The 25,000-nt window shown below is 46.2% G+C and overlaps 1 protein-coding gene across 1 annotated transcript in view; it reads left to right on the forward strand.

Moving 5' to 3' along the window:
• LOC135114048 (protein O-mannosyl-transferase Tmtc3-like) overlaps nucleotides 1-25,000 on the forward strand; it is a 210,136-nt gene that overhangs the window by 74,253 nt on the left and 110,883 nt on the right. The window contains exon 2 of the mRNA XM_064029701.1: nucleotides 13,181-13,317. Within this exon, the coding sequence (XP_063885771.1) occupies nucleotides 13,181-13,317 (137 nt within the window). The remainder of the gene's footprint in view (nucleotides 1-13,180; nucleotides 13,318-25,000) is intronic.

Raw genomic sequence — 25,000 nt, forward strand, 5'->3', positions numbered from 1 at the left:
TCATCAGCAGCGCGCTGCCACTGCTGAGCGTATGAGCGATGATGAGCCGGGACACAGGACCTCATAGGATGACCGAAGAGGACTTGTGCTGGTGATCGCCCTTCCGCCCTCGGAGTGTTGCGCAGTTCCAGCAACCCGCGAGCGAACGCATCCTCGTCCAGGTGTCCCTGCTGTGTGGTCGTGAGGATCAGCTTCTTCACGGACTTGACCGCTGCCTCGGCGTGACCATTGGAGCGTGGATAATGAGGTGAAGATACACGATGCTCCACCCCCCATCGAGCCAGGAAGCGCCGTACCGATGAAGAAGTGAACTGCGGTCCACCGTCAGTCCTCAGGAGAAACAGGCACGCCCGTGTCGGCGAACACACCCCGAAGGACACGAACGAGCTGATCAGCCGATGCTGGACGTGAGCATGCAGACACGTGAGGCCACCCAGACAAGCGATCTACATACACGAGGTATGTACGGCCTGCTGCGTGGAAGTAGTCTGCAGAAACTGACTCAAACACCCTGCTGGGTGTGTCCGTGTCCTGCCAGAGAGGTTCGTTGGCTTGGCTTGGTAGGAGTGGACGGCATAGTGAGCATCCAGAAACGACGTTCTCAACGTCTCTGTCCATACCAGGCCAGTACACCGTTTGTCGGGCCCGTCGCTTGGTGCGCTCCATCCCCTGATGACTGTCATGGAGTCGCTCTAGTGTTTCTCGGCGGAGGCTGTGAGGAATAAGAAGCCTCGGCCCGTAAACCACCAGGTCGTCGTCTACGGCCAGCAGACTGCGCACCGGCCAGTACGTACGCAAGCGGTGATCGAGGTCGTGGCAATGATCAGGGAAGCCCTCGATGATGACGTTCTTGAGCAAGCAGTACTCCCCGTCTCTTGCTGCTGCGGCACGTACCATTTCCACAGTCTGATCCTGGAGTGGTGCTAAGCGGACGCCGTCCTCATTGGTGGCAGATAACGCTGAGATGACCGCTGAGTGGAGAGGGTCGAGGTCACCAGAAGTAGCAGCATCCTCTTCCTCCACTGGGTCCTGTACTGGAGCACGTGAGAGGGCGTCGGGCACACAGTGTGTCGATCCCTTTTGCCAGCTTGCTGTGAAAGAATACTGAGCAAGCTTCTCCCTCATGCGCTGCAGCCGCAGGTTCTCTATTTCTCCCAACAACTTGCTATTGAGGAGAGGTATCAGCGGGCGGTGGTCGAGCACTAGATCGAAGTGAGGGAGTCCTTTCAGGTAGGTGCCACATTTCCTGACTGCCCAGACGATTGCAGCCATTTCCAACTCTATTACTGCATAGCGGCTCTCTGTGTCTGTAACAAATCTTGACCCGCATTGCACCATCTTCCACTGGTCACTGTGCTTCTGCAGGAGAACAGAATCCAAATCCGTGCATCCTTGAGGCGTCAGTCTGTAGCATCGTTGGTAATGATGGGTCGAAGTATGCCAAGACAGGTGGGCTGACGAGACACTGTTTCACCTTCTCAAACGCCTCTTCATGGTTAGGAGACCAGCACCAACTGTTCTTCGGGCGTAAGAGATCTCTGAGGGGTTGTGCAGCTGCAGCCACAGCAGGAGAAAAGCTTCCAAGCTGGTTTGTAAGACCCATGAATGATCGTAAGTCGGTGATGTGCTGTGGTCGTGGGAAGTCAGAGATTGCCTTAACTTTCTTTGAGTCTGTCGTGTAGCCTTGTCCAGAAACAGAGTAACCACAGTAATCTACCACTCTTTCCGCGAATGTAAACTTCTGTGGGTTGAGAGTGATGCCGTGCTGGTCACACCGCCGCACAATCTGAATGACATGGGCTAAGTGCGCACTGTAGGTGGAGTCATAGGCCAGGATGTCGTCCACGATCTTGATGGTGTTAGGTATGTCGCCGAGAGCTTGGTCTCCTCGACGGTTATACTCGTCTCCAGACGAGACGAGACCCATAACCGCTCGCCGAAACTTGTACCGACCCCAAGGTGTTATGAAGCAGGTTAAATCCTGGTCTTCTTCTCTAATGGGGACTTGAAAATACCCCATCTTGGCATCAAGAGTGGTGAACCAAACTGCTCCGGTCCCGATCGAGGCGATGGCGTCATGAGGTGAGCGCACTGGATACACGGGCCTCTTCACGTAACGGTTGAGTCGTGTCAGGTCAACACACAGCCTTACACCAGATGTCTTTTTTGGGACAGGCACGATGGGGTGGCACCATGCCGTAGGGTAGTCCACACTCTCGATGATTCCCTTGTTAAGCAGCTCTTCCAACTGGCTCTTAATTTCTTCACGCCAATTGTAAGGGATTGTACGAGATGCTGTTACGGCGAAGGGTCGAGCGTCGTCTGTCAACTCGATGGCCATGGATCCACCAGCCATTGCACGTAAACCTTCCTTTGCTTCGAAGACGCTGGGAAAGGCCTTGATCACAGCAGCAGCGTGCCCCGCACGCTGCTGTGGCGTTGGGTCGTAGGAATGAGGCCAGCTGATCACTTCTGTGGGCGTAGATAGAGGTGGCTGCGAGGCGGTCGGGTACTTGATGGAGCTGTTGCCGGTGTGCTGTTCTTCCCTGCGTAGCGGTCGGATTTGAGCCGGAAAATCTTCGGGGAGGATTCCGAGAGCGATGGAATCGTACCAGCTAAGCAGCGCCCCCTTCACCTCCTTCACCACGCTCACAACAGTCTCAGCTTCCCTGTCGCCCAGTTGCAAGTGCGACGAGAAAGTTCCTACACAGGTGAGGGGGTGATTACCGGCAGCATAAAGTCCATCACCATCAGCGGGCGCCAAGCTGGAGGGCGGGATTCCAAGGAGTGTTGCCGTGTCGAGGCCAATAACGGTCGTTTCGGCCCCAGAGTCAGGAGTCCACGTAATCTTGTCTCTTCCAGCGGGATGTGTGGCGGTAATGAGCACCTGGGGCGCAGGTCGTGCCGTCACCGTCTTTGTGTATACGCCTGATAAGAGCTGGTATACACTGGCACTGGCTCCCCGCCTCGGGCCTGCACCGCGATGAGGAGAGACAGTTGAGGAACTCCTCGAAGCTCCTCGTCGTTTCCTCACTGTCTGCTGACATACACTCGCAAAATGCCCTCTTTTCCCGCAGTTACGACACACTTTATCTATTGCCTGGCATCCCCTTTTGTCACTGCGACAATCTTTGCCACAACGATAACAGCCCGTGGGGCTTGAGCCCCCGAAACTGCCCTTCCTGTAGTTCGAGACAGCGTTCACACCATGGCTCGAAGAGTGAGAGCCGCCCCCTTAGTACTGCACTACACTGGTTAGCGCTCTCTGATGCTCTGCAAATATCTATGGCGTTTTCAAGGGTGAGTTTCTTGTTTTCCAGCATGCGTTTCAGAGCCACTTCGTCTCGTGTCCCAACGACAATTCTGTCACGCAGCTGATGGTTTATGCACTGGTCGCAAAAGTCACAGAAATTGGCGATTTCCTTTACAGCACATAAAAAGTCGTCAAAACCTTCTTGCGTTTCTTGCACGCGGGAGTAGAAGTCTCTTCTATCCATGATGATGTTGCGCTGGCTTCGCAGGTACTCACACATTGCATCGAGGATGGTTCTTAACTCCGCGTCTCTCGGTAAGCTTATCCCGTAGCGAAGTGTACGGGTCCACTCGTCGTCTAGGACAGCAGCGAGTGCCGCCCTCTGCTCAGCCAGGGAGAGACAGTCTATCCTGGCGAGGGTTACGTATCCTTCAAACTTATGGCGCCACGTGTCGAACTCACGTAAAGATGCTGACGCCGTTAAGTGAGGAATGATGGTGGCGGACGTCGGGAACCTCGCGCCCTGGGTAGACGTGCTGCGGGCTGTGGTTTCGCCTTCATTGCTCGCCGTGGTGCGACTGGGAGCTTGTGTCCCCACTCTCTCCAGCAGCTGGGTTAAACGCTCCTCGCGAGCCTGACTCTGCTCCGACTGTCGCGCTAGCAGGGCAGCCAGCGCCTCCAACTGCTTCTCCATTCTGCGCCGTACCCACTGCAGCCTTGTCCTGATCCTACTCACTGCGCCATGTTCGACTCTTGACCAGCAGGGGCACAGGAAACGCAGGTAACAGTGCAGGTGTTTATTCACAGAAGGTGTGAACAGAAGGCTGGAGGTAGGTGATCTCCCGGCGCCAGGCCGCGCACTTCCACTTAACACTTATGACTGAAGCCTAGCTCGTTCACTCATACACGTATTCATGCCTCACACAAGTCTCGCTCATTCACTCGTTCACACAACTAGCTAACAACCACACACAATGTTTCTTTTATTCATATTTTAAAGAGAAGGTGGTGCGCTCTTGTACACATATAGGTATTCATCCAGTGTGTGTGTGTGTGTGTGTGTGTGTGTGTGTGTGTGTGTGTGTGTGTTTTGACGAAGCTGATTTCGTAGTGAGGTCGGGAGGGTATTCTGGGTTGGAGGAAATAACGGTGGTTGTGGTGGTGGTGGTTAAGGAAGGTTCCGTTCACTGATGGATGGACGATGCTAATGGAGGAGGAGGAGGAGAAGGAGGATCACCAGTAAACACAAAAGAAGAAAATACAAAACACTTGTGTTCTACAAGGCTGTTTGTGATAAGCTACACTGTAATATAAAGAAGAAGAAGAAGAAGACGAATGAGGTGTAAGAGCAGAATCGCCAGTGAACACAAAACACGAACATACCAAACACTTACAGGCTCTTACAAGGCTGTTTGTGATAAGCTACCCTGTGTAATACAAAGGAAGGGTCGCGGGAGAGTGCAGGCGGAGGAGGAGGTGGCAGAACGCAGGAGACGAGCAAGTACTGATAATACTAGTAATAATGAAGAGCTGCCAGGTAGTGGTGATGGTAATAGTAGTAATATGATAGTGGTAATAGTAGTATAGCAGCGCAGGAGTTAATAATAAGTTATATAAGTAATGTTGTGGTGGTGATGGTGTTGGTGCTAGTTAAGAGAGAATCTATTAAATTAAAAGGCAAACGCTGCGTTAATTAAATAGTTTTCATCAAGACACCTCTCAGTTAATGTGGCTTTGACCAATTTTAGGATAAGTGACGTGGCTACAACATTAGCACGCATCAAAGTACTTGTAGTCGCTTTTCCTAATTATACGCCAACAACTCATTATCATCGTCCAATAAGTGGCAGGCGAGCATTGTATCCGTAGTGGAGTGTCACCTAATTACTCATCACCTGATTAATGCCGTGCGTCAGGTAATTAGCTACACGTGATCTTACCTGACAACTAATTAGCCGTGGTTAATATCACTACGTCCACCTGTACAAGAGACACAGGGCGGACCGTCACTCACCTGTCATCTGTGTACCTGTACATCACTGCACCGCACCTGAGTGTACGTATGTGTGTGTGTATGTGCGTGTGTGTGTGTGCTGTGGGCTGTGGGCTGTGGAGGAAGGAAAAGGTGGGTGGCCGCGGGGATGAGTCAGGAGTATTTATGACACCTTTAAGGATAATTTAGGAGCGAGATGAACTGATAACGGCGGGACGGATGGGATGGCTGTGTCGGTGACGGGCGGGGCAGACTGATGCTGGACGAGGCGGGACGGGACGGGCCACACGGGAAGGGAGACTTGACGGGAACCAGAGAGAAGGAAGGAGAGTCAGAGTGAGGTGGAGGGGCACTGGGAGATGAGGACAGGCAAGGCTAAGTGTGTGGTGGAGAGGGAAGTATCTTGGGTGAGAGTCTTCCACCTCCTCCTCCTCCTCCTCCTCCTCCTCCTCCTCCTCCTCCTCCTCCTCCTCCTCCTCTGATTCTCCATGATTCCCATATCCTCACTCTCCTTCTTATTGCTCCTTATTCCTCTCTACATTCGCCAGGTTCATTTTTCTCTATCCTCTTATTCCTTCTTCTTTTCTTATCGCCACTTTCCTTTGCCTTTATTTTCTCAGGTCTCTTTCACTTTCCTTCTGGGTGTATTCTTCCTCCTTTCTCTCCTCTCCATACATTCGCCAAGTTCATTTCTTTTCTCCGTATTCATATTCTTCTCTTTCCACTCTCTTCTTCTCTCCTCCCTCTCCTTTCATCATCATTCTCATTCTTCTCCTTCCTCTCCTCTTTCCTCTCGTTCAGTTCCATTTCCTTATTCCGTGTTCATATATTCTCTCTCTCTCTCTCTCTCTCTCTCTCTCTCTCTCTCTCTCTCTCTCTCTCTCTCTCTCTCTCTCTCTCTCTCTCTCTCTCTCTCTCTCTCTCTACATACATTTCGCCGATGTTCATTTCTTTTCCTTCTTATTCGTATTTTTCCCTTTCCTTCCTCCTCCTCCTCCTCCTCCTCGCCGTCGTCTCTCTGAGTTGAATCCTCGTGCAAGTAAGGTAAGGTAACGCGAAGCCTATTAAGCGTGTGGATTGGAGCTCACTTTCGGTAAGTTATTCTCGGGGAAGCCTTTAGAAGAAGAAGCGATTTATAAAAGGAAGAGATTGAAGAGGACGGGTCAGAAACAGGATTAGGAGAAGAAGGTGCTGAGAAGAAGGGGAAAAATATGGATTGAAGAAAGATAAAAAAAAAGGTAGGGAGTAAGAAGAAGAAGAAAAAGAAGAAGAAGAAGAAGAAATGGAGTATGAGGGTGATATGGAAAGAGAGGAAGGAGGAAAGGGAAAAAAGAAAGAGGGTTAAGGAATATCAAAGGAAGGAGTTAATATGGATAAGGAAAAAAGGAACAGTAGAATAAAACGAAAAGGGAATTAGGGAATAAGAAAAGGAGATTATGAGCAAAAGCAGTGAGAGAGAGAGAGAGAGAGAGAGACAGAGAGAGAGGGGGGGAACGAAAATGATAAATAATAGTAAAAAAAAAAGAAAAATCAGATAATGAGAAGGAAATGGTGGAAAGACAGATAACGCGGAAGAGAATGAGGAAAAAAATGAAAGATGATACACACACACACACAAAAAAAAAAAAAAAATAGATGAGAAGGAGCAGGAGGAGGAAAGGAAAAGTAGGATTAACATCTGGAGAAGGAGGATAAGAAGAGGGAAGAGGGAGAGGGGAATAAGTCGCAGCGGTGGGACGGAGTGAGAGGATGAGAGTACAGGACAGATTGAGGTTCAGAAGGACGAGCAGTGTATCCCTCACCAGATCAGATTGTAGAGTTGAATGTTCGTACTGCTGATTCTTTTCCCTCGTTGCTCATGTGGCGATTTCCTCATAAACTCCCTTAGTCTCTCTCTCTCTCTCTCTCTCTCTCTCTCTCTCTCTCTCTCTCTCTCTCTCCTCTCTCTCTCTCTCTCTCTCTCTGTTTTCTTTTTTTTCGTATCATTTTTTTATTGTTTTTTTAGTCTATCGTTCATTTATTATTTTCTCGTATACTTCAGTTTTTGCTTTTTTTTTATTCTTACTCTTTTTTTTCTTATGTATGAATTATTTTTTTTATTTGTTTATTTTTTTGTTACATTCTTTATTTACTTCCGATGGGTGTCTGTCTCTAGCGCATATTAATTTCATTTCTCAACTCATCTGCTCGAGCTGTTTGCACAATCATTCCTTCTGTTCCGTTACGTACATTTATTTATTTATTTTATTTATTTTATTTATTTATTTATTTATTTATTTTATTTATTTATTTATTTTGAGGGGGTCGAGGGCATGCAGGGGTTACTTGTAAAGTTAAGTGACACGCATAATAATGAGCAAGTGTGTAGTTATTTCTATTTATTTACGCAGAACACACTGGGAATAAAGAAAAAAAATATCGATGTACGAAAAAGAAAATAAATAAAAAGTTAATTGGTTACTATGATAGGTAACGGAGAGAACATTTAGATAAAAAAAAAAGAAAAAAAAGTAGAAGGGATACTACGTTAGATGTGTGGGGAAGTAAAGGGGGATAGTTAATAGATAGAGAATAGATAAATGAAAAGTTATATGAATACTAAGGTAGACATATAGAAAAACAGATGAAAAGTGAAACATATACTAAGATACAAGTCAAGCTCTAGACAAACTCACTCTCTGAAATTGACAAACGAATGAAAACGGAATAACAGACGTGAAAAAAAAAAACGAAAGAAAGAAAGAAAAAGAGAGAGAGAGAGAGAGAGAGAGAGAGAGAGAGAGAGAGAGAGAGAGAGAGAGAGGTGGGAAGCGGATGGAGTATAGGGAGAAATTAATACAAAGAGAAATATTTTGTCTTTTGGAAGGAGAAAAAAATAAATAAATAAAAAATAAAATGTTGTTTCAAAGAGTAGCGGATGAGGGAGGGTCACTTGATCTGGCGGGCGTAACCTGAGACTTATTAAGATTATATTGACACACACGAACGCCTGTGGTCTAGAGAGAGGAATGTGGTGAAGAGGAAGATGGGAGAAGTTGTGTGTGTGTGTGTGTGTGTGTGTGTGTGTGTGTGTAGAGAGAGAGAGAGAGGAGAATAAAGAGTAGGGGAGGATATCAATTTGTTAAATACATACACAAGAAACATAAAAAGAACGTATTAGCGAAAAGCAAAGGAAGAAAAGCGAAATTTGTACAATACCTAAGAAATATTGTTTGGAGTGAGTCAGTTCATAAATTAATTACTTTTTTTTTCCACTTTTTGTATTTATTTTCATATGGAAAAGTATATGATTCCCTGATGTCGATGCTCACTTCTTTGATGGCCCACTTACTTGTACTGCCAATCACGTCCTCTCTCTCTCTCTCTCTCTCTCTCTCTCTCTCTCTCTCTCTCTCTCTCTCTCTCTCTCTCTCTCTCTCTCTCTCTCTCTCTCTCTCTCTCTCTCTCTCTCTCTCTCTCTCTCTCCCCTTCACTGAGCCCCATCTCCATCATTATCATGCCCCACCTTCCGTTGCCCGCCTCTGCTCGTTCACTCAACCTTTCTTATCGTTTCATTCCCTCCTTTTTTCCTCTTCCTTCTTCCCTACACCCGCCATACACACACCCTCATCCCACACACACTTACTTCCTCAACTCATCCCACCTACACCAAGAACACTCCAGCCTCCCCGACACACACGAAGGAGGGGTCCGCGCGGCTGTGTGACAATCCCTCTAATATAATAAGTGTCTTGAATGCAAACAGACCGAACACTGAAACCAGAGAGGCTCGTGAGATAGTGATGCCGGGTGGTGTTTTGGTGAGGATTCCAGGGAGTGAGGGAGAGGCAGGGTGCTGTGAAGTGGTGAGAGAGAGAGAGAGAGAGAGAGAGAGAGAGAGAGAGAGAGAGAGAGAGAGAGAGAGAGAGAGAGAGAGTATACTATATTTACACACACACACACACAACGCTGCCTCATGTTCGCTAAGGAATTATGTTACTTATAATATTACACTGAGAGGTGACTAATGACCTCATATTCCAGCACGGCCATGCCACGTGTGTATACTGTGTACATTTTAATGCTGCAGTAAATATCTCCCGGCCTGAGTAAGTGTTCAGTGTATCATGAGGACGAGACATGCGTTGATGTCGTTACGGTGACAACATTTGCCATCATTTACAAGATACGCCAACTGGGATGACCTTGTTTGCTGTCCTTTTTATTTTCTTATCACAGTTTTTTTTTCACGTTTACTTCTTTAATGATGGTGGTGATGATGAGCCTTCACATTTACAAATTAAAGTTTATGATTTTTAATTAGCGTAGTATGTCACAAACGGCCTCTTAAGGATCAACATGTCTGCTGCTGTATCTTCTGGCTGTGTGTGTGTGTGTGTGTGTGTGTGTGTGTGTGTGTGTGTGTGTGTGTGTGTGTGTGTGTGTGTGTGTGTGTGTGTGTGTGTGTGTGTGTTCCGCTGTAATGTCAGCATTGTTTGTCATAACGAGGGCAGCAGATTCCTCCTCACTGATGTGTAACAAGGATACCTACTAATTGCATCCCAGGTGACACAATTAGGGCGTCAGTGGGCGAAGGGAGATAATCATATTAATTATCGCAATGACTGTTGTACCGGAGTTAAGTGGCTCTTTATAGATAGGTTTGGTGTGTCTTAATGTTGATAAATTCAGAATGGAATTGCATAGCCTTTGATAAGAACTTTAAGCGATGACAGTGTGATAAGATAGTTGAGGACAGGCAGAGAATGGGAAGAAATATAAAGAAATGGAAGGGAAATACTAGAGAAACAGTGGAAGAAAAGAACGAAGGAGATAAAAAGAAAGAGAACTAGTTGGAAAAGGAAGCTGTAGACCGGTACAGAACGGAGAGAAAGGAAGAGATTGAGAGGAGAAACTGGAGAGACATTGTAAGAAAAAGAACGAAGAAGAAGAAAAAGAAAGACAACTAATTGGAAGAGGAAGAAGAGGAGGAACACTAAAATAAAAATGCATTAAAAGGTGTCTCTCTACCTATATTTTCAGGAAGGTATCGGCCAAGTGCAAGAAAGACAGGGTAAGGATGCCAAAACAACTTTCGTGCTATCTCTGTGATGAATTTTCAGAAACCATTACTCCACTGTGTGAGAAGCATGAGTCCCTGTGTGGCATAGACAGTGTAAGGGTGTAAGGCTCTCTGAATCCTCCTCTGAGAACACTGGTGAGTCGCGCACTATTGACACGACCTCCATGAACTTGTATAGAAAGAAATGTTTCATCCTTGTTAACATTTTTTTTTTTTTCGTCAGTACCTTTGAGTAAAATGTTGGAGTGTGGTGTCCCTGTAGGCTTGATGGGGACGAAAGAAACATTCTGGATGTAAACAAGACGAATGAAACTGAGTCGCGGTGCAGTTTAATGATCCTTGCGCTGCCGTTAACTCCCCGGCAGACTTCCTCTTGCATATTTTATTCCTCCCGCCACCAGAGGGCTGCAAAGACCAGACAAAATAGGCAGTAATAGGTTATCCAGTTACAGTTGGATTCATTGGCCACAGAATCACATGACGTGCAAAATATAACTCACCACAAACAGAACATTTGCAACAAAATCCTAACGCACTTTTGTCAGAGTAAGACAGTAAAACAAGCATCGCACAGTCAGCCAATGGGAAGCCACACCGGGATTGCTGAGGTAATGGCAAAGAATGCTACTCGGAAGAAATGTACCTAAGAACGTGGCTGCTCCCCTGGGTTGATCGTGGGTGTTAGCTCTTGAGGAGGAATGAGTTGTATTCCTCCGGGCGTCATTTAGGGGAGGATGTGGCCCCGCGGGTGAGGGAAGAGGAGGCAGACGCAGGCTCTTGACTCGCACAGGTTACGACGCGCCGGGCTGTCGATGTATTGTGGCTGTTGTCTAAAGTGGTTGGCTTTTCCTGATGGCGGGTCGGAGTAGCGGAGGCAGAGGCAGGAAGAAGGAGCAGCAAGGATCTCCAGTGGGTCCTCCCGTAGCAGCAGACGAGATGCAGCAGAGTGATGCGGGATGGAGGGATGGGCAAGATATCTTTTAGCCCTCCCGCTATTCAGTGTTATTTGTGTGTCTGAAACAAAGACAAATGAGGCTTACCGGCGCTGCACTGTTCCAAATTAGACTAAAATTTATGTACAGCCGTTATGAGTGTTAAACTGAAGCATCTCAGAATTTGGAATGTTAAATAAGGAAATTTTAATCACCAAGATGCGGATGAATACTCAGAGAAGCTTACGTGAATTTAGGAGACGAAAGTGAAATTGTTTGCTTTTTATTTATTTATTTTATTTTTTTTTTCATTTTATCCACTAAGTAAAGAATAATATGCATTGTATAACGAAGAACTTTGAGAGACTGTTCTGATTCACGCACATCTGTCTTGTTTAATCTGCGCACGTGTCTTTTAAAGCTTCCCTGCCTCTGTAACAATACTCCTCATATTAATTTCATCTGCTTACTTAATAGAAGTTTTATGAAATTGATATTTATTTTCATTTGTATAATAATTTGTCATGATTGTGAGGTAAATTTATTGAATGTTGTGCTGTGATATTTATTTGTGTATGTTGTCTTTCCGCTTACCTTTATAGTCATGATAACTGTATTTAATAGTGAGTTTTTTTGGTGATACAGGTGGAGTGAGGTGGTGCTTGTGATGGGAGTGATGATGATAGTGGTGGTGATGGTATTAAGAGGCAGGTGTGCTGTTAGTGGTGACGTTACAGGTAGTGTTCATAGGAGTGGTAATAGTAGTGATGGTTATGATGGTGATGGTGGTAAAAAGTACAGTTAAGTGGCAGTGTTAATGGTGCTGGCGGTGGTGATAACATTATGGTGGTGCTGGTGGTGCTGCCTACACAACACAGCACACCTGCATGGTAGTGATGGTTATGATGGTGACGGTGGTAAAAAGTACAGTTAAGTGGCAGTGTTAATGGTGCTGGCGGTGGTGATAACATTATGGTGGTGCTGGTGGTGCTGTCTATACAACACACCACACCTGCTTCATAAAAAAAAATAAGTAGATAAATAAATAAATAGATAAATAGTGCTCCGTCAGAACACAACACATGACCTGTTGATCGCGGGAGAGCGTGTGTTAAAATAACAATTCCCTCTATGGTCATATGTAAACATCAATTATTAACGCGCTGACTACACCCGCCAGGTAATTTATTCCGGTGTTCCACAACTCGATTGCCAAACAACTTATTATTATTTTTTTTTTATGCAATATTACGCTTCATTTCTTTATTTTCTATTCATGTCAGTTCCAATTAAGCAAAATCGTTGGGCTGTTTGTTGATTTTACTCTTTGTTAATTGATAATTGTTATTTTTCTAGGTTTTTATTTGTATTTCCAGTATGCTTACATGTCACAGTCCCTGGATAAAGCGTACGTACATATCTATATTCACCCGTATTATCCCCATTAATAGATATTAAAGATACTTACAAATAGTGTCTTTTAAATAATAACAAAATAGACACTTTCATTGACCTCTTTCATTTATTCACTATTCTTACACATATTTGCTCTTCATTTAATCAGTTAGCTATTGAATATCTACCCATGCCAGTCTCCTTCATTGAATCACTACTCTAACAGACATATAATCACATCATCTCCAGCTGGGAGGTGAGGGAAGTTCCAAGACACTTATTCTCCAATTTGGATGATAATTTTTGACCATTCTTTCGGGACTTGCTCTCTCAGTGGGCCTTTTTTTTTTTTTCCTCCTCTTCTTGTTACCCTTGACCAATGCTCCTCTTAATAAAAAAAAGAGAGAGAGAAAGAGACTCGTACATTCTGTTCACAGTCACCCATACTCAAATTTCCCTCTCTCTATCAGCCATAGTTCTGTTTTCCCCTCAATGACATCCATTTCAGCCGTACTCATACACTTCCCTCTCTTCTTCCCTCACAGGAGCAGAGTCACAAGTCTTATCGGCCACTGTGCGTCCTCACTTTCCGCCTCAACTACCTGCTTCACGGCCTGGAGCCCCTGGGGTACCACCTGGTGAACATGCTGCTCCACGGGGTCGTCTGCATCCTCTACTACAGGTGAGGCATAGGCGTGCTCCTGGTGATGGTGGTGGTAGTGTTGGTGGAGTGTGTGGTGGTGGATGGAGACGCTACAGAGAGAGAGAGAGAGAGAGAGAGAGAGAGAGAGAGAGAGAGAGAGAGAGAGACGTAATAGGAAAGATCCACCATCATCACTGTCCGGGGACTCTCTCTTTCTTTCTCTCTCTCTCTCTCTCTCTCTCTCTCTCTCTCTCTCTCTCTCTCTCTCTCTCTCTCTCTCTCTCTCTCTCTCTCTCTCTCTCTCTCTCTCTCTCTCTCTCTCTCATCAGGTGACTTGGGGCTTATTAAAGTAGAACGTGCTCCTCGCTGGACCCTGGATGCACCACCATCTCCTCCTCCTCCTCCTCCTCCTCCTCCTCCTCCTCCTCCTCCTCCTCCTCCTCCTCCTCCTCCTCCTCCTCCCTGTTAGATCCATTCGTTATCCTCCTTGTTTTCCCTCTCCTCCTCCATCACTCCTTCCGTCCCTCTCCCGCATCTTTTCTAGTCCTGCATAATACTTCTTCTCCCTCCTTCATTCTTGCTAGTCCGATGGAAGGATGGAGGAAAGAAGGAAAGGAAGGAAGGAAAAGAAGAGAGGAAGGGAGGAAAGTGAAGAAGATGCGGGCGGAGGCTTTCGTTCGGCGCCATATTTCCGTCTCGTGATATTGGGTGTCGCAGGAGTGATTGGCCGTTTCTTTCGCGGTGTCGGGGTCATTCGCACACGGCCGCGCACATGTGTGTACCAGAAGGCAGGCAGACTTACACGCACGTATTTCCAGAGCTGGTGTACCCGTCCTCTTCCTCCTCCTCCTCCTCCAGCAATATCCTCTGACTCGTTTGTATATATAAAGAAAAAAAAACTCAGGGGCACATCCTTCGCATCTCTTAAAAGTGATTTGTTATCCTGTTCTGTCCACCCACACATCCCTCTTTGGTCCGCCAGCCACCATCGGAAACACCACATACACACGCACACACACACACACAGACACTTGCACTCACCCTCTCACTCACGTAGACGGCGCGCGAAGTAATTAGAAGGGCTCCAGCAGTATTCATGGCATTGACGGCGGTGCGCGAGTGACTGGCCGGATGTTTTGTTGCAAGTGTGATTGTTCGCCTCTAATTGCAGCATCTACTATTCATCGCCCGCTAGAGGTCGCCTATTGTGCCAAGTGTTTTTGTTCTCTCTCGCCACTCTTTCACTTGGTTCTTGGCGCTCCTTTCTCTCTCTCTCTCTCTCTCTCTCTCTCTCTCTCTCTCCTCTCTCTCTCTCTCTCTCTCTCTCTCTCTCGCTCTCGCTCTCTTTCTCGGCATTCACCTTCCTCACCCCCCAGCGTCTCTGCTCATCGACATCGTTCTTCCTCCTCCTCCTCCTCCTCCTCCTCCTCCTCCTCCTCCTCCTCCTCCTCCTCCTCCTCCTCCTCCTCCTCCTCCTCCTCGCACACCTTTATATCCAACCTTCTCATTTGTCTTGTTGGTGTGTTTAAATTTTCTTGTTCTCTCTCTCTCTCTCTCTCTCTCTCTCTCTCTCTCTCTCCTCTCTCTCTCTCTCCTCTCTCTCTCTCTCTCTCTCTCTCTCTCGCTCTCGTTCTCGTTTGTCTCGCTCTTTCCGTCATTCTAAATTTTTATTCATTATTATTGTGCTTTGTCGAACGGGTGAGTCATAATTTTTCGTCGTTTCTCATATATATGTAATTTCACGGGGAAGCGCAGTTAAAAGGGGGGGCGGGGAAAAGTTCACATTTCTATTCATAACGGTATTGACATTTTTTCATATTTGTTTCATATATCCTACTTTGATACCGCCTCTTTTATGGACATCATCAAAGCAATCATCATTTTTTTTTCCCATCCCCTCAACTGAACCGGCCTTGTATTTTTCAATTTCTTTCGAAAAAAAAAAAAATATTAATGATTGACTTTTTTCTACTTTGCTCTTTTAAACGCGCACTTAACGAAAGGGGGATTCATGGAGGAGGAGGAGGAGGACGACGAGAACGACGACGAGGACCTAGACGTGGTGTGATGCTCCGCTATGACAGGAAGAAAGAGTGAGCGATTTGATAAGTGTACAGGGATGGCTGACCTCACACTATTTTTTGCCCCATCTCCATCAGTTTTTAGCCTGATATATATACCCTGCTAATTAATTTATTGATCTGTTTATCTATTCATACCAGCGATCGTCAGGAGCGTGTGTCATAACTCCCATTGCTTTGGCGTCTTGTAATGATTTCCTTTTGCGTCAATTACCGATATTTCGTGTATTTTAGTTAAAAGCGAAGAAGAGACCGCCCCAACAAATCAATCAGTCAGTTAAGATTAAAAGAAATTTGGGATGCAGATTGTTAACAAAATACAGACATGATAGGCACAGTAAATACGCCAAAGTTAAAGAAGAGAGCGATTCCTTACTAACTTATGCCAGGAGGTCGCCATCCCTGACCCTTGACTGCGCCGCTGACCGCAAGATATCCCAGAGAAGTGCAGTCAGCTGGGAAAAAAACGGGATAAACACACATGATAAATCTTTAGTAAATTCACTAGAGCCCAGTTATTAATAAACTTATATGCGTTACCTTTCAGTTTAATAAATCCTTAGTGAAAACATTTGAGCTCAGTTACATCTTACATTTCTTGTCTTTAAGCGTTGATTGTGCTGACGGAAATCTGAAGAGGTCCGTAAGAAAAATCAGCATCGGTCCCTGGCCTGACCCCACCACTCGAGGAGCCGCCGACCGTGAGAATCGCTGGCTAACGTGTGGGTGGTCAGGCTCCCCCCTCCATCACTGCCTCTGCCTCCTGCTGTTACACCTTCCCCCTTCAGCCCCTCCCCGCCCCTCAACGCACCAAGGAGAATAGGAACATGAAAGAACTCCTCACCAGACTGCTCCATTATTTTTTTTTTCCTTCTCCCGTCGATTGTTGTAAGGGTACAGGCGCTCTCTCTCTCTCTCTCTCTCTCTCTCTCTCTCTCTCTCTCTCTCTCTCTCTCTCTCTCTCTCTCTCTCTCTCTCTCTCTCTCTCTCTCTCTCTCTCTCTCTACCAAATCTCACCTTCACGGCGCAGGTGTGTGAGAAAGAATACGACTCCTGCTTCGGCATTGAGGGAGGGCAGCATCAGAGGGGACGTGATATAGTGCTAGATGCTTAGGGCTTGGAAGAGGGCGTTAGGGGCGTGGGCGGGTACGTAGGGTGTGGGGAGGGTGCGATAGGTGCGTTAGGGTACGTGGAGCATGGTAGGCTGCGTGGGTATGGGAGGATTAGAATAGTTAGCGGGTAGGGGTGAGATGGGACGCTGGGAAGTGCTTATTAAGGCGTGGAAGGGTGTGCAGGGCGTGGAAGAAATGCTCAGCGCGTGGGGAGAGGCGTGCAGGCCATGAAAAAATGTACGAGGTGTGGGAGGGGTGAGTGGGATGTATGAGAAGTGCGTGGAGCATAGGTTAAGGTGCGTGGAGCGTGGGAAAGGTTCCAGGAGGCGTGGAAGCCCTGGACGGTGACAGACAAGGGAGCAGCGATCAAGACGCGGCAAGCAAGCAAGGCGTGGGAAGATGGCCGTCAAACTTTGGGCGCCCATTTTGTGAGAAGAACGACAGTCACCGACACCAGCAGTCCGTTGCAGCACCGTATGTCCTGCAGCACGTCTGTCTACCCGCGCTCCGTACCCCGCGCTACGCCGTTCAACCCTTGCCCGCCTTCCGCCGCCCGCCGCTCTGCCTGCCTGCCTGCCCGCCGCCTCGCACTATTTGCTACTGTCTCCGCTGCTGTGCTCCAGCCCCAGCCACCTGCCGCAGCTACACACTCAACGAATGTCAAATGTGTGTGTGCATTCGTGCTTAACATCCGGCCTACTAACACATACATAGATACGCACGTTATGTGTTGTATGTAACACACACACACACACACACACACACACACACACACACACACACACACACATTCAAGGTGAACTGCATTAGAATTCCGAGTGGGCGGCGAGAGACTGCTGCCGTTCGGTGATAAACACCCACGATTGGAAGAGACAATCGGGGAAACAATTTAGTGTCCAAAAAATGGGAATTGTAATTTGGAAGTTTGGAGGTGTGTGTGTGTGTGCGTGTGTGTGTTCGTGCGCCCCTAGCAAGCAGGGAGGAACCCGGGGAACTGGGGTGGCGCATTGTGGTTGGCTAACGTAGACATGAGGCAGACCAATGGCAGCCGTCGGCGGGATGAGTGATGGACCGGTGGCGGCCACGTGGCGGCCACTCACCCGCCCATCTTCCCGCCCACCTGCCCCCTGTCCGTCCTATTCGTCTGCGTGTCCACCTGTCACCTCGCCTATTGGTTTCCCCGACCTCACCTTCTAGCCCAGTTTATTACATCGCCCCTTGTTGAATTCGTGGTATTCCTCCCCCTGTTTATTTGTCTTTTTCTGTACTAGGCTCGGTCTCCTCCTTGTTTTGCTTGCCTACATGCCTCGCTAGTTTCCAGGGTTTTTCTCCCGTGTGCAAGCGCCGCCCACACCAAAAACTCCAACTCATCCTCACTCTCCACCAAGAAATGCCTCCACTTCTTCCTCCTTAATATTCTCGCCACACTCGTGCAGCTCCACTAAAATTCTTCCTCCACCTTTTTTGCCGTCATTGTAGTTCTCTCTCTCCTTCATGCCTCCATCCCCCGCCCACCGTCCCCACACCACCATCGTCGGGTCTAATCAGCAAGAAACCGGGAATGGTAATGACGGTGTTGTGAGGTGACGACGCTGAGGCAACGTGTCAGGGGAAATCTGTTGGTGTAGAAGGTTGACGGAAGCACAGGTGGTAAACAGTAGAAGGGAGATGGTACGAGGATATTTAACTGTTTGTAGCGTCATTTTTAGCGCTAAACAGAAAGCTCTCGTTGTTGTAGCAGCAATGTAGAGATTTTGACACGTTTTATTTCTTGGTTTCAGTCTGCAGAGCTAGTGAAGGAAATCGATACTGATGCAATTTGATTTTATCACTTAATACTTATGTGATATATCGGAGAAAATGTTGGAGTGATGTGTGTGTGTGTGTGTGTGTGTGTGTGTGTGTGTGTGTGTGTGTGTTCGCAAGTATCTATTTATTTATTTTTTTTAAGATGCACGGAATTGATAAATAGATGCATAAATTTATATATACTTGGGAGTTGTTACAGAGCCTCCCGGATCCTTCACTTCAAGCCCACAACTCTCCACAAGATCGATAAAAGCGAAAGCTGTTGCTATTTTTGACGAGCCCCCACCGTCAGCAGCAGACAACACCACATCAGTTGTGCTGAAAGAGCATTAGATATGAATCGTTCCAATGTTTACGTGCACCATCAGACATTTGCATCTCATTATTATCTCGAATGTTGTTGCAAACGAGATGAGAAGTCTTGCCTCGTCCGCTGGCCAATGAAACAAGAGACTTTAATCTCTTAACTATCGATACTTCTATTACGAAAGATAACGAGAGGCACTAAAATGTTTAACCTTGTCACTGTTACAATCCTCCTTTGCTCTTAACTTGTTTGGTTAGGCACAGAAGGAAAAAACAAAAATAGAATAGTCTTTTGTATAACAGAATTATTAAAGAAACTCTAGTACAAAAAAGTGTCTCAGAAGTTTCAGGTGACTATACTCGTAAAAAAAATAAATAAATAAATAAAAAATGGTAGTGCCGGGTTAATCCTCAGTTCCTCCTTTTCCTGACAGTGTCTTTCAAGATTATACTTCACACAAAACCACTTGATTAAGATTAAGGAGACCCCACAGCAGCCAAAAGGTTAAATAATGAATGACACTTATTACTTCCCTCACCATACCAGGCTGACATTGAAAGTGCGTCCGTCCTCCCGTGGCCGTCTGACATTATAAACAGATGCTTTCATGGAGAATACAAAAACAGTCCTAGCGGTTAATAACGCGGCAGTCAAGCACACCGCAGCGTCAAGGGAATGGAGTTTTCCCCTCGGGCTGCGTGGGGGAGCTGCTGCAGCCTCCTTAAATATGCATGAAGGATTCAGCCACGATGTTTACCTGCTGATCCCTTTTTAGAAAACGGGATGTGGAAGAACACGGAGGATGAACAAACATGCGGAGTAACCTTCTTTGATATTTGTGTTCCGTATATATTGGCCTCGCTCTCTGCTCTCTAGAGTCTATATGAACATACTTAGGTGTGGTTCATTTAGGTGCGTGTTTCTCTCTCTCTCTCTCTCTCTCTCTCTCTCTCTCTCTCTCTCTCTCTCTCTCTCTCTCTCTCTCTCTCTCTCTCTCTCTCTCGTAGGAATTAAACTAACACGTTAAAGTACAAAGGGTTTCAAAATTTGACAGAAAACACGACTTTATTTATCAACATCCACACTTTTTTTTAGCTAGTCTTTAAATTGCAAGTAATAAGTCACTAGGTAAAGAACACACACACACACACACACACACACACACACACACACACACACACACACACACACACACACATACACACACACGTCTATCAGTCACACCACACCCAGAAGTCATTCAGGGATGCAAGGAGACAACACGCACATCGCCACAAGGAATATACATCTGCAATATCTCCTTCATCACCCGCTCCTGCAGAAGACGCACCACTTGCCACCTCCGGCCACTTCTGCTGCTGCATTTTCCTTCCCTCCAGCTCAGAACTTGAGCGAGTGTGGTGTGGTGGGTCTGGCGGCACCTGTGGCCAAGGGTGATAAGTAGCAATCAATTAAAACTTATAATTGATCACTCGGCTATGAAATTTGCTCCTCCTCCTCCTCCTCCTCCTCCTCCTCCTCCTCCTCCTCCTCCTCCTCCTCCTCCTCCTCCTCCTCCTCCTTTCTCCTTTCTCCATCTTTTTTGCTCCATTTTTTCATTCTCCTTTCCCTCCCTATTCTCCTTTTCTTTCTCATTTCCCTGACCTTACTCCTCCTCCTCTGTCGCCTTCTATTTCTCTCCTCTCTTGTCGCCTTTCCTCACTCCGCCTCCGCCTCCCATCCCTCCCTTCTCACCACTTCCTCACCCACTCAACGAGAAAATTCAGTCAGAAATGAGTTCGCGCAGCATCGCTCAAACGCATTTGTATACCAACAGGACCTTGATACATCGCCAACTACTGCGGGAACTAAAATTAGGTACGACGTAACTGGAATACTTGATGGGCATTCATCCGTGCTGCGAGCGGCTCCTGATTTCATCCCGGGATCCTTTTACAAGCTTATGTGAATTCAGAAAAAAAAAAAAAAAAAAGGTAGAAAGTGCAGTGCTGGTTTGTGTCGCTGTACTGACAAATATTTCCTGTTACTTCTCTTTTTTTCTCTCTCTTCATCATTGATCGTTCTCTCTTTTCGGATAGCGGAACTTGGTATACGAAGGTGGTGAAGCGTTATTGAGGAGGGAGGTTTCTAGGGAGCTGCGTACGTGTGTGTATGTGTGTGTGTTGGTGGGCGAAAGTGTCTCCGAGTGTTGATAACCAAAAGTAGACAACTGTAGAGAAGACGTCCGTGATGAGTGTGAAATGGTGCACTAACGGGTATTTTGGCAAGTGTACAAGCTCATCATCAATAAATTAACGCCTCACTTTCTCATCTTCCTTAATCATCTCCACAACCCTCGCCTCTTCTGCACACTCCTTCGTTTCTTCTTCCCGTGTCTCTTCGGCAACGCTGTATCATCTTGGAGAAGTCAAATGGCAAGTAGAGAAAGTTAATAAACCCGAAAAAAAAAAAAAAATAGAGGGTAAATAATGATAAGCAACGCGTCCCTCAAAGCCCATACATTCCCCACGCCATGTAACCATATGTCATAGAAAATTAGTTGGGTAATATACATTTTCGGTCGTGATAATCTAGTACATACATTTTGTCGCCGTAATCATCAGCAGCAGCGTTAGTGGTGTGTTATTAAGTTATTAAGAGGCGGAATGACCGAATTCCAGCACACCATCCACTAGTGAAGCGCGTCATCACTATTTACTTGTGTGTCTGTACGTGTGTCGCTTATAATATACGAGTACAGGTAGTTAGGTTCTCTTGGTGGACACTGATACATTTGTTATCGTCCAGACACGCATTGTTCTCTCTCTCTCTCTCTCTCTCTCTCTTGTCATGGATCTTCCTCTGTGTGCCGCGCAAGACTCGGCCCAGCTGACTCTAGTTTATATCGTAAGTGGCTTAGGAAATAAACCGTCAACCCCTTATCATTTATTTGAAGGTAGTGATGGTGGTCGTGGTGGTGATGGCGGTGGTTGTGGTAGCTGTTGTTGTTGTTGTTGTTGTTGTTGTTGTTGTTGTTGTTGTTGTTGTTGTAAAAGTAAAAGTATCATTATCGTGACCACCAACAGCAAGAATAGCAGCAGCAGCAACAACAACAATAACAATACGGATAACAAAAACAATTATACTATCAGTAACAATAATAATAAAAATAATAATAATAATAATAATAGTAATAATAACAATACCGTTGGTTAGTAACAGTAGTAGTAGTAGTAGTAGTAGTAGTAACAATAGTAGTAGTGATGATGGAAGTGCTAGTAGTAACAGAAATAAAAGGAAAGTAGTAGTAGTAGTAGTAGTAGTAGTAGTAGTAGTAGTAGTAGTGGCGGTGTGGTGACGTGGTAATACAAGGAAGTGCAGTTGCATCCGTTTGTATGAGTATTCGTCGCAGTATTGGCGGCAGTAATAGGATGAAGTTGACCTTATTTATGATTTTACTTCCCACAACGCTATTGATCCGTGAGTGGCGGCGAATTGTCAATTGTCAGTGCAGTGTGACCGAGTTTCTGGGAATTGTGGGAGTTATAACGTCCCTCATTTCGCCCGTCTGGCTACAAATTTCACAATAGAATGAATAAATAAGACACAAGAGAGAGAGAGAGAGAGAGAGAGAGAGAGAGAGAGAGAGAGAGAGAGAGAGAGAGAGAGAGAGAGAGAGTGCAAGCGGTTTCACTATCGTATACACTCAAATTCCATATTCTACGCAGGTACCAGAAGCGCCAGACCCAAATCCAGGGATGTAATATAATACGGGGAAAATGTACCGAGTGCCTGGGAACAACCTCTATGATACCCTGCGTGGCTCTGTGTGTGTGTGTGTGTGTGTGTGTGTGTGTGTGTGTGTGTGTGTGTGTGTGTGTGTGTGTGTGTCCGGGGCGGTGCATGGAATAGGTCGCCTGGTGCATTGGAACTCGCACACACACACACACACACACACACGTCAAGACTCATACGATATAATAAGATAAAAAAAAATCTAAACTTCATAGAAAATATATAACACTGGAGATGAAGAAAATAAAGGACATGGAAAGTGTACAAAAAAAAAAAAAAAAAAGACCAAAGAAATTCCCTTATAAGCATTGTTGTAAGTGCACAGCAAACAGTAAGACCATCACGTAGTTTTAAGTAACCGCGTCGCGTGTGTGGGCAGAGAAGTGGAAAGTCGCCGCGTGTGGAAGGATGGACGGCAAGAAAGATCAGGTGACAACGGCCATTCACCTCCGAGACTCTTGGGCGGTGTCAGCTCTTATTAGCAGGAACGCAGCAGCCATCAGGAGCCAGTGGGAGGGAAGCAGGGAGGGGTCTAGGAAGATAAGGAACGGGAGGCACCAGCAGAGAGGGTCGGGTAGATAGAAGCCAGTAGCGGGGAAGAGGAGGCTGGAGGGGGGATCGAAGGATGGACGACGGACTGGAGGGATTTAAGAAGAGTTAAAAAGTTGTAAAAAAAGAAGTGAAACGACTGGATACGAAGATCTCTGGAAGATATGGAAGAAAGAGGAAGCTCACGTGAGACTGAAGAGTGAATAAGGTGAAGCGTTTTTAAGTGAAGAGAAAAAAAAATAATAGTATTTTTTTTTTTAGTAACGTACAAAAAAAGTTAAAGGATTGACTTACTGAGACTGAAGGCGATGTTGGCGGTGTTGGCGATGAGAGAAGAAGGAATGATGGTAGTAGTAATGTTCGTTTCTAACCTAAGTAGCAATATATTCACGTGACGCTGAAAGACATTCCTGAGGCGTGTCGGTGACGTGAGGGAATGAAACCACTCTCATTCCGAACTTACTGAAGAAAAATGAACAAAATGACCGAAACAAAAAGACTGCACTTAGGAAGCACGCAAAGGTACTAAAAGGAAAAAGAAAATATATGCTCGAAATTATAAAAAAAAAGAACAATATATACTTGGTGAGTGAGAAGAGAGCAGAAATGCAGGAAAAAAGAGAGATGTGGGTAGGTTTAATGAGAGGATAATAAAGAATTGATGGGGAAAACGTGGGGTGGTAAAGAAGCGAGAAAGTTAACAAAAATGAATGAAAAGTGTGTGAGCAGGAGAGAGAGAGAGAGAGAGAGAGAGAGAGAGAGAGAGAGAGAGAGAGAGAGAGAGAGAGAGAGAGAGAGAGAGAGAGAGAGTAAAAGATAAATATTACCACCAGGAATCATGAAATTCTTCTCTTTGTGTAACGTTTTTATTTATAACTTTTATTTATAACTTTTCTTGCCCCCCCCCCCTTTTTTTTTCCTTCCTGGTGAATACGAGAAGGGGTCTCTCTCTCTCTCTCTCTCTCTCTCTCTCTCTCTCTCTCTCTCTCTCTCTCTCTCTCTCTCTCTCTCTCTCTCTCTCTCTCTCTCTCTCTCTCTCTTTCTCTCTTTCCTCTCTTTCATGAACGTGTGAGTGTACTGTACAGACAACACTAACCGTATCACACACACACACACACACACACACACACACACACACACACACACACACACACACACACACACACACACACACACACACACACACACACACACACACATCTACAAAAAAAATATAAGAGGGAGGCTGCCTAATGAACACGAGCAGGATGAAATGAAATGCAGTAAGCTCCTTTATTTTCAGCCAACATGCTTTTCCTTCAGACTTTCTGTAAACCCTCCCGGCCTTTCCCCTCAAACCTCTCTCTCTCTCTCTCTCTCTCTCTCTCTCTCTCTCTCTCTCTCTCTCTCTCTCTCTCTCTCTCTCTCTCTCTCTCTCTCTCTCTCTCTCTCTCTCTCTCTCTCTCTCTCTCTCTCTCTCTCTCTCTCTCTCTCTCTCCAGCGTTCACCTCTTGTTTTTCTAAGCGTCTGTTAATGCGGAGTAGTTGGAGTGTTTTATCTGGCGAGGCTGAGTAGGAGGCGGAGGCTGCAGGCTGGAGGGGGAGAGAGTGTGTTGTTAGGCGTTGGTGTTTGCAGCGGTGGGAGGCTGTGGGTGGAGGTGAGGGTATCGGAGGAGGTGGTGGTGGTGGTGGTGGTTGAGTTGCACCTCCTTCCCCCCGTCCTCTCTACTTTCTCAAGCAACAAGGCTTCAAACACTTCAGCGTGCCCCTCAAGACTAAGCGCTGCGTCAACCTTGAGCCATAAACACTCGACGCCATTCGAGAATCACTCTTGAAATTTTCTGTTCAAACATACGCTGGTGCTTTTCCGTCCAGAATTGTAAGGGTTGAGAGAGAGAGAGAGAGAGAGAGAGAGAGAGAGAGAGAGAGAGAGAGAGAGAGAGAGAGAGAGAGAGAGAGAGATGAGGAGGGGGCTAACCAGTAAAGAAGAACAAGAACTAAAGGTTGTCTCGCAGTGGGGATGAGTGTGTCCTCAGGGTTCAGGATCCACTGCAGGGTCGTCGTTTAGACACTCAAGTGGACATTGAAATAAAAAATAGTGGGTATTTTCAT

Source organism: Scylla paramamosain, chromosome 27, assembly GCF_035594125.1.
Source record: "Scylla paramamosain isolate STU-SP2022 chromosome 27, ASM3559412v1, whole genome shotgun sequence".
NCBI lineage: Eukaryota > Metazoa > Arthropoda > Malacostraca > Decapoda > Portunidae > Scylla > Scylla paramamosain.